This window comes from Echinops telfairi, unplaced genomic scaffold (genome assembly GCF_000313985.2).
Source record: "Echinops telfairi isolate 266 unplaced genomic scaffold, ASM31398v2 ScPeMD7_7458;HRSCAF=8496, whole genome shotgun sequence".
Classification (NCBI taxonomy): domain Eukaryota; kingdom Metazoa; phylum Chordata; class Mammalia; order Afrosoricida; family Tenrecidae; genus Echinops; species Echinops telfairi.
This window is the reverse complement of record NW_022111358.1, coordinates 1,210,096-1,220,071: the sequence shown is the minus strand read 5'-3', so window position 1 is coordinate 1,220,071 and position 9,976 is coordinate 1,210,096. Positions and strand designations below refer to the sequence as shown.

Sequence of the window (9,976 nt, the reverse complement as noted above, 5' to 3'; positions counted from 1 at the left end):
GATGCCTTACACCTGATCCCTTCGACACCTCGTGGTTGCATAGGCTGGTGTGCTTCTTCCATGTGGGCTTTGTTGCTTCTGAGCTTGATGGCATAAAATGATTTTCATTGTTACTTCATAACTGTCATTTGCTACTGTTATGAATCATCATGTAAATATCTGATATGCAGGATGTACTTTCATTGTCACAAACTGAACATAATTAAAGCATAGTGATTATATATTGTGAAAGATTTCTTTCTTTTTTTATTTTATTTCTTTGAAATATTTATTTCTAATTACAAATAAATTAAATTTTGCTTGAAGCATGGTATAATATGGGTAACCGTCTTCATGCCCGGTACTCAGATGTGGGTGTATCTGCATGTGGGTGTACCCGCCTGGAGACGGCTAGAGAAGCGGTGTCTTATTTCCTCAGACCCTCAGAAATATGTGTTTTCCGATGATCTTAGGCGATCCCTGTGAAAGGGTTGTTCAACCCCCAAAAGGGTCTCGACCCACAGGTTGAGAACCACTGCTCTAAAGTAATGTAGTGGGGTGCTGGCTGTGCCTCACTACTCACCAATACTGCTAAGAAGCTGGAAGGAGAGAGGCTGAGACTTTCGGTTCTATCTTATACTACAATAGCTATCAGATTTGGAGATCTAGGGTAAAGGATATGGGATACCACCTCAACTTAAAGATTAAAAATAGCTCCTTCTGGTATGGTGAGGCTCTCAAGGAGATTGGTCCCAAATGAGTCCAGTCAGTCTCTCAAGTGCTTATATAACACCCACTAGGTCCCAGGAGCATATAGATTGGGAAGGGGTAGGGGTCGGGGGAGAACCGACAACATCAATGACAAACAAAAAAGGGAAACTCAACTTTTCTTTATAGTTGTAAAGAACACTCAGAAGCTCATAGTTCCAATGAAAATCCTAGCTATTAGAGGAGAAATGTGGAAGAAAATACAAGAAGGAAAGAGGGACTTAAAGTTAATCACAAAAGGAAATGGGACTAGCTAAGAGGCATGTTGGGAAAAGAAAGGAAGAGGAGAGGGAAAAGACACTGAGATTGGTAGGTGTTCTTTCAGTTGCTTACCTTTGGCAGACTCCTTAAGTAGATAGGTACAGCGCCGCACCAATAAGGAAAACATGGCCAAGCCCAAGGCTGCAGCCTGCTCCTGGATCGCAGACCGGCACTCCTCTGTGAAGCAGTCTGTGGCAAGGCAAGTGGAAGTCCATCAGTACTCTGGGGACCACCAGCCACCCTTCCTTACCAAGCCTCGCCATTCATGCCACATACACAGCGGGTCTTCCACCTTCCACGGGTAACACGATACAAAATTCAATTAGAAAGAGTGTCACTTTATAGAACTATTACAACTATTTCATTCTGTCTGGTTTTGGTTTTTGCTTTTTCCCTCATCTTTTATTTTAAAAGCTAACTCTCCCCTCCCCCTAGTCTCCAACAGTTCCTACTACACAAAGGCAAAAAGACACAGTGGTTAAGAGTGTTAGACTTAACAGAGCTTGCTTTGACTCTTACTAGATCTGTAGCCTTGGTCAACTGACTGAACTTTCTCTTCTCCTTTTAAAACTGAGAGGTAGCAATATCCTCCTTATCAAAGGCTGGATGTAAAGTTAAATGAGCTAATATATGTAAAGAGTTTACATAGCACATAAATAAGCATGTGGTACCATCAATATCCTAAGGATCACTAGTGCAAATTCTGCATCCCATCAATTCCCCAGGACCAGTTACCCCAGTTGGTCAGTTTGATCTGTAATATGAAGCAATAGTAGCCAGAACTGAGGCTCTCTAATCTCAGGAGCGAAATCCTCAATGAAGATTGGAAAATACAAGACTTCTTTGACCATGATGTAGAAACAACAGCATACTCATTAAAATGGTAGGACTGCAGACTTTATTATTATAATAACTACTGTCAATAAGTTACATATCTGTGGAAAGTTGAATTTGCAAAATTTGTTACAGATACACATAAGAGCTCAAAAAGTTCGTGGGAAAATGAAACCGAAAAATAAAGGAACTTTTCTACAAGAGTTTTGAAGCCCCCTTTGTATTGACAACAACAACAAAAAGAAAAGAGTAGCTGGGGTTTGGTTCTTTGGCTTGTAGGTTTAGGGTTGTGGTTTCATGGGACATCCCAGTTAACTGTCCTGATTTGTTTAGTGCCTTTATTCAATCACTTAGTTTGTTGGGTGCTCCCTGGAGTCTTAAAATCTTCTAAGTGGCCATTCTAGACACACCAAGTGCTTTTCTATTTGCTTGGAGCAATAGAGGAAGAATCAGAAATGACAGGAAGATATGGAATGTGTGGCTTATTACCTCCATGAACAACTAACTGCCACCTTTGCCATGAAAACAGATCTAGGTGGTGCTCTGAACATTTTGATCAAAACTCTATAAATAAAGAATCATGACTAAATAGGGGAATATGCATAACAGAATATCAAAAATTGAAATTACTACCCTGAGAAAGAGGGACCAGACTTCAACCCGGTGCTCCAAGACATGAATGCAACATATCAGCATGAAGCAGGGAACCAGTAGAGAGGTCTGAGTGGCCGGCCCCAATCCCAACTACGTGGACAGTCCCCCCTCCCCACAGAAGAATTCACTTCAGAGGGCAGGCCTGAAGCTACAGTTCAGGGAGAGGGGCATGTCTGATCAGAGCACACAGGAGCACATGAAGGGGGAGTGAGAGAGAGTGGACTACCAAGCCCTGAGGACGATATTCCTGCTCCGAGCAGCCAATGCACAGAGAGGACCACAGGGCCGGCCCCACTACGAGAGGTAACGTCCCTCACTGGAGACACAGTGTGAGAACTTCACGTGATCTGATCCGATCCCACCACACCGAGGCGAAACACTAAGGGTGTGCAACAGAAGAGCAAGCGGAGCAGAGCAATGAAGTCCCCGTAGAATACCAAAAATAGACTTTGGGACCAGGGCATGGCACCCCATCAAACTCGCTTGGAAAACACTCCTAAAGGTCAACAAACATACCTTGAACTATTTATAGGCTTTTTTTTTAATTTATCATTTTATTAGGGGCTCATACAACTCTTATCACAATCCATACATACATCAATTGTGTAAATCACATTTGTACATTCACTGCCCTCATCATTCTCAAAATATTTGGTCTCCACTTAAGGCCCTAGCATCAACTCCTCACCCCCCCACCCCCAAGCTTTTTTTTTTTGGTCATGGTTTTTGTCGTTAATGTTGTTTGGTTATCTTTTGTTACTTTGTTTTGCTCTGTCTTGTTTTTTGTGCATATTATTATCTCTGCAGGTCTATCTAGATAAGTTAGGCTGGATAAACAATCTGGAGGAAAAAACAACGGGACTGACGATTGGGGAGGGGGGAATAGGTGAGAGGGAGATGGAAGGGACAGGAAGTGGGTGTTAGCAAACTCAGGGGCATGGGAACAACAAGAGATCTACAATCGATGGCAAGGTGTGTGTGTAGGAAACCTATAAGGTTTGATCAGGGACAAACATACCTTGAACTATTTATACTATTGCTTCATACTATTAACCAAGAGGAATTATTGAAACCCAAATGAAGACTGAGCATGATAGTGGGATAAGAGGAAAGTAAAAGGAAACAGAGGAAAGAACTAGGAGGCAAAGGGCACTTATAGAGGTCTAAATACAGGCATGTACATATGTTTAAGTATATTTATATATGATGATGGGGAAATAGATCTAGGTGCACATAGTTATAGGTTTAATATTAAGGTAGCAGATGGACATTGTACCTCCACTCAAGTACTCCTTGAACACAAGAACACTTTGTTCTAGTAACCTAGCATTCCATGATGCTCACCTTCCTGACAGGATCGCTGAAGACAAAGCGAGTGCATAAGCAATTGTGGTGAAGAAAGCTGATGGAGTCCGACTATCAAAAGATATAGTGTCTGGGGGTCTTAAAGGCTTGAAGATAAACAAGCGGTCATCTAGCTCAGAAGCAACAAAGCCCACATGGAAGAAGTAGTACACCAGCCTGTGTGATCACGAGGTTTTGATAGGATCAGTTATCAGGCATCAAAGAACAAAAAAATCGTACCATTGTGAATGAGAGGGGGTGCGGAGTGGAGACGCAAAGCCCATCTGTAGGAAATTGGACATGCCCTTATAGATGGGTGCAGTATAGCACCAATGAAACATACAACCTTCCTCTAGTTCTTTAATGCGTCCTCCTCCCCCACCACTATCATGATCCCAATTCTACCTTACAAATCCGGCTAGGCCAGAGCATGTACACAGGTACAGATAAGAGCTGGAAACACAGGGAATCCAGGACAGATAAACCCCTCAGAATCAATAATGAGAGTAGTGATACCAAGAGGGTAAGGGAAAGGTGGGGGAACCGACAACAGAAAAGTAGGTGAAGGGAGATAGCGGTCAGTGTAAGACAAGAAAAAATAATAATTTATAAATTATCAAGGGTTTCTGAGGGAGGGAGGGTGAGGGCAGGGGGAAAATGAGGAGCTGATACCAAGGGCTCAGGTAGAAAGAAAATGTTTTGAGAATGATGGCAACAAATATACAAATGAGCTTGACACAACGGATAGATATATGGATTGTGGTAAGTTGTACGAACCCCCAATAAAATGAATTTTAAAAAATTACTGCCCTGAGAAAACTGTTAAAACTTTGAACCAAAAATATGCCCTCAAGTCTTAAAACTATGTAACAGATTAGCTTAACTAGTAAAAAAGAGTCTACCTTGAGCATCATATTCCTTTAAGAACGATCTACATGGCATTATATTGATAACTTGAAAAAATTAAGACAGATATATTAGAAACAGTGACTTTATATTAATGGAGGAAGGTCAACTAAGAGAGGGGTGCAAACATGGTCGCACAACTGAAGAATGCCATTAAGGTCAATATAGGGTACACTTAAAACTGTTGGGTTGGTGTCTTTTACTATGCATATTTGCAACAACAAAAGAATCTTGAAGCACCAACCTTTGGTTTCAACCTTAACCTCCTCTATATTCCTGAGCCCTGGTGGTGTAGTGGTTCCACGTTGAGCTGTGATATGGTTGGCAGTTCAAACCCCCAGCAGGTCCTCAGGAGAAAGACTGAGCTTTCTACTCTTATAAACAGTTACAGTCTCGGAAACCCACAGGGGGTTGCTATGGCTCAGCATTGACTTAATGGCAGTAGGTTGGGTTGGGTTTTTGAGAGAACAAATATGGCATCTACTTCCAATGAGTACATTAATAAAATAGTGCTTGGCACATGATAAATAGAGAATCAGTGTTAGTTTTATTTTCACAAATTCCTTCCCCTAGGGCAGTGAAAAGAGAAAGACCCTTGACAACTTGGATTCACAAAGTAGCTGCAACAATAAGCCCAAGAAAACAACTAATTGTGAAGAGAGGGCAGGGTAGAGTTTTGTTGTTATACACAGGATTGCTATGGGTCTGAACTGATTCCAAGGTATCTAACAAAAACAATGTCAAGAAACAGACCTGGCTACCAATACCAGGCCCCTCATTTTCTCAGCCTGCCTGGCCCCCACCTCCCCCCAGCTGCGGGTCTCTAAAAGGGTTCACTGTGGTGGGAATGAGGGCTATTCTTCAGTTGGAGCTTCTTGTCAGTGCCCCATACCCCTTCTGTATCTAATTCCTCCAGTTCTGAAAAGCACCAGTGACAGCCACAGGGGACAGACTCAGGGGCCAGGCTTACTAACTGTGGCAGAGGCTAATCTGTTAATTCCGGCTGTAATATAGGAGGACTCTTAGAATCTCTAGGTGTTAAAAAGTTAATTAGTCACATGTCTGATCTCTATCCCTGCCTGCATTTTAACCTCAATAGCCAATAGAGAGCCCTCTCTTGTCAGCTCACCAGTCTTGTCAATGGGGCCTAATTGAAGTCGGTACTCTAGAGATGCTAAAGCAACCACAGTTATTTCTAACAGTCTTCACCACAGAAGTAAATACTATTGGAGAATACAGAGTCAACCCCAAACCACTCTGGAAAGCCCTAAGTGAGAAGGCTCAGGCTGCTGTGCAGAAGGTCCCACATATGAATAGCATCAGTGCAGCAATTCTTCTATTGTGGCTTTCCCACCGTCCGTCCTTCCAGATGTCCGCTGATCCCAAATGTCACCCTCCAACTCTCCAACTCAATTGTGGCAGGCAGTAAGGAAGTGGTAACAATTCATGGGATCAGACCAGATCACTACTCTCATATTTTTTTTCTGGTAAAATCCTAAATCTCAGTAATGGAGACAGAAAACCATACGAGAAGCTAGATGGAAACAGGGAGGGGAATATATCTAAACCATCCCAAGGAAAACTGCCACCTTTTCCCTCCTATGCTTCGGGGCAAAGCCACATACACTGTATATACTACATACACTGCCAATACCACCCCAGTTCAATCCTTGTCGAGCTCTGCCAGTAGTTTTCCTCTAACCCAGTGGTTCTCAACCTGTAGATCAAGACCCCTTTGTGGATCGAACGACCCTTTCAGAGGGGTCACCCAATTCATAATAGTAGCAAAATTACAGTTATAAAGGAGCAATGAAAATAATTTTATGTTGGGGGGTCACCACAACATGAGGAACTGTATTAAAGGGTAGTGGCATTAGGAAGGTTGAGAACCACTGCTCTAACCAGTAACAAAGCCTTGAATGGGGGATTAAGGCCAGAACAGAAGCCTGGACAGGACAACTGAAGACCACATCCCGGTAGTTGAAACCCAAGAGTAAATAAACATCAAGTGGGCATCTCAGGCATAAGCTCCTTGCACATGGAGGGCCATTAGAGAAGGAGGAGGTGTCAGCGTCAAGACTGGCATTTCAAGAAGAACTACAATTCCAATAAGACATTCTCATGAGCTGGATAAGGATAAGATGGGGCAGAGGAACATTACATTCACCTACCAAGCCCATTTCTATTTTATAACAAATGACAACTTCAAGTTAAGAGTGTTTCTCAAAGTTTAAGGTGGCCTGTCCTTCTCTCGGTTCTTAAAACAGGACCTGAGGAGAATACAAGTACAAATAAAGCACAATAGCTGCATCTTTAGGGCTTTTCAATTTGGTGAAGAAGAGTTAGTTACTCAGGTAACCATGGCAACTTGGCTTCAAGGCCGCAAGTAAGAAACGTTGTAGTGGGTGTTACAGTGCTTTCTGAGATGCTCACTGCTTAGGCTTATAGGGGCCAGGAGTCATAAAATTTTACTCCCTGAGAAGTATTCAATAGGGAAACAGAATCTAGATTCCCAGTGTCCACCCACAGACTTTGGGGCTAGCCCGAGGAAACGGGCTAGCTCTAGCCCAATGAATGGCCATATATATCTCTAGTGTTGGGCTGGGCCAGGCCAACAAGTGATGTGGGTGGGGAAGGAAAAGGCATTGTTTGCTGTGGTGTTTGCCCAGGTTCCTCTGGCTTTGTGTCAGGTAGCAGAAGCCTGACAAGAGCTGAGGAACTCATTAACATTGTGAAACAGCCTTTCCCCTTCATTCCAGAAGCAGACTTACTCAAGGGTTTGGGGGATGGTTTCTGCTAAGGAAGTCAGATGGAAATATTTCTTACCAAGAAGTCACCTGAGGTCTGAATCTGGTTCTGCCCCTTTCCATATTGCTCTTTGCTGGGCAGGTGACCATGGCTCCCCAAATTCCTATGGCTGAATACCTGCTCAAGACAAAAATAGTCTTCTGGCTCCTACACAACAGGGAGACTTTCTCATTTTTTGGAGAACATATTCATGGAAAACATAAACCAACTGTCGTCAAAGTTGTATGAAATCAGGAAATGGAGCGGCCGGGAGAAGGCTGCCATGTGGCCGGATGTTATGTATTTCTAATTAGTGCTATACATCTTTCAACAGCAAGTGTCCTTCTGCTGGGAAACACAACGCGCTGCCCTTGTTATTGTAACTGTCAGAGAAGTGCTTAAACAGATCATCTCCAGGAAAAGTGATAAACACGTCCCCTCTCCCACCAGTGTGTGTGCGACGGTGCTGCCAAAGCAAAGCTGTGCCTGATGGTTCCAGGATGGCAAAGCATCCTCTTGCAGGAAATGGGAGTGAGGCAGGAGGGGTGGAGAGGGGAAAGCAGGGGAGGAGGGAGGCAGGCCCACCTGCTTGGACCTGCTAAGACCAGCCAAAAGACAGTGGCTCAGACCATCAGGTCTGATCGATGTCTGGGCCACAGCATGAAGTTTTTGTCAGGGAGAGATTTGGAAGAAACCCCTATCAGCAGGGGTGGGGTGTGGCTGGTCACAGAAAATTCTGGCAGCAATGGGAGAAGTGGAGTCCCTTGCTGCAAGAGGATGAAGAAGAGTAATGAAGGGAAGGCATAGGATGATACTCTGACAACAGTAGAAGGGATTTTGGGGCATTAGGATCCACTAACCAACTATCTGCTTGGCTCCTTCACTAATAGATGGAGAAAAATGCAGGCAAGGCACTTCTTCACCCAGTCCCTCCCTACCATCTCCTCCTAAAGAAAGGAAATGAATGGCAGTCTCCTCCAAACTACCACCACCTGGAGGTGATTTGCTGGCTCTTATCTTTCAGACATAAGGCTGCTGTTCTCATGAGTCAGTCACTAGGCAGACACAGGGCTGGCACAGTTCCTGAGCAGCCCACCAAACCCTCCTTGTCTGCAGGAAGTGGGCAGTGAGAGCATCTTTCTGCTACTGCTTCTTGAGCCAAAGTTCCTCTGTGGCAGCTGCTTAGGAACAAGAACAAAATCTCAGAGCAAAACCAGAGATGTCTATGCCCATAGGGCATTATTTTATTCCTTGAGGGGAATCGATGATTTAGAAGAATCAACCAATATACCCAAACGGATTATTCATGCACAATGGCAGGACAATGTTAGGCTGACTGGGTGTACAGCAAGCTATGACACATATCTGAGAGGGGAGAGTCAAGACAAGTGAGAGGAATGTGAAAGGTAAGGATTCCTCTCCAAGAGCCCTATCACACTTGCTACTTCCTCTGATGTTTCTAGGATTGTAAAATTCTTGACTTCTAGAGGTCTTCTAAGAGTGAGTAGATTTAGGGGTCCAATTCTCCACGAGAAGAAGATAATCGAATAAGGACATCAAGGAAAATACGTATACATCCAAATAGCTCAAAACCAAAACCAAACCAAACCAGTCATGGAGTCAATGTTGACTCATAGCAACCCTATAGGACAGGGCAAAACTGTCCCTGTGGGTTTCCCAGTGTAACTCTCTTTACGGGGCGTAGAAAACACCATCTTTCTCCCTTGGAGTGGCGGACCTTCCAGATAGTAGCCCAACATGTGACCACTATGCCACTAGGGCTCCTCAAAGACCAAGTAAATTCAAGACAGTGAACTACATACCCTAGGAAAGATGCTCTCTGTCACCAAAGGGAAAAGAAATAATTGTGTATGTGGTCTATATCACACACAACAGTATATGGCAATATCTATCAAAGGCTTCTTAGCAGATGGGTTACAAAAGAAAAAAGAAATGTAACTCACCGTGTAAGGAAGACAGTACCTACCGAGAGAGGTAGGACTAAGCAGCTGTCATTAAGCTGATTCTACCTCATGATGACCTCATTCGTGTCAGAGTACAATGCGCTATCAGGGATTTCAATGGCTGGTTTTGGTAGTAGTTCATCAGGCCTTTTGAACTGCTTGCAGGTACATTTAAAGAATCAAACTTTTGCTTAGCAGCAGTGTGTGCTACTTGTTTGCACCACCTAGCAACACCAGCGGTGGGAATACACAAGGAATATTCCCAGGTAGCCAGCACTGTACTCAGCCTGACACATGACTGGGACCATAACAAAGTAGGTTGGGAATGCCAGAAACAAGAGTACTGGGGGGGAATAGATCTTTGTGCCTATATTTATAAGTTTAGTATTAAGGTAGCAGAAGGACATTGGGCCTCCACTCAAGTACTCCCTCAATGCAAGAATACTTTCTTCTATTAAATTGGCATTCTATGATGCTCA

At 43.6% G+C, this 9,976-nt stretch overlaps 1 protein-coding gene across 2 annotated transcripts in view; it reads right to left on the bottom strand.

The window, feature by feature from the left end:
• The window catches only part of SMG6 (SMG6 nonsense mediated mRNA decay factor), a 268,155-nt gene that overhangs the window by 136,194 nt on the left and 121,985 nt on the right, over positions 1-9,976 (bottom strand). For both annotated transcript variants that reach the window (XM_004706874.3, XM_045299570.1), the window contains exon 11: positions 1,081-1,197. In XM_004706874.3, coding sequence (XP_004706931.1) covers positions 1,081-1,197 — 117 coding nt within the window. The remainder of the gene's footprint in view (positions 1-1,080; positions 1,198-9,976) is intronic.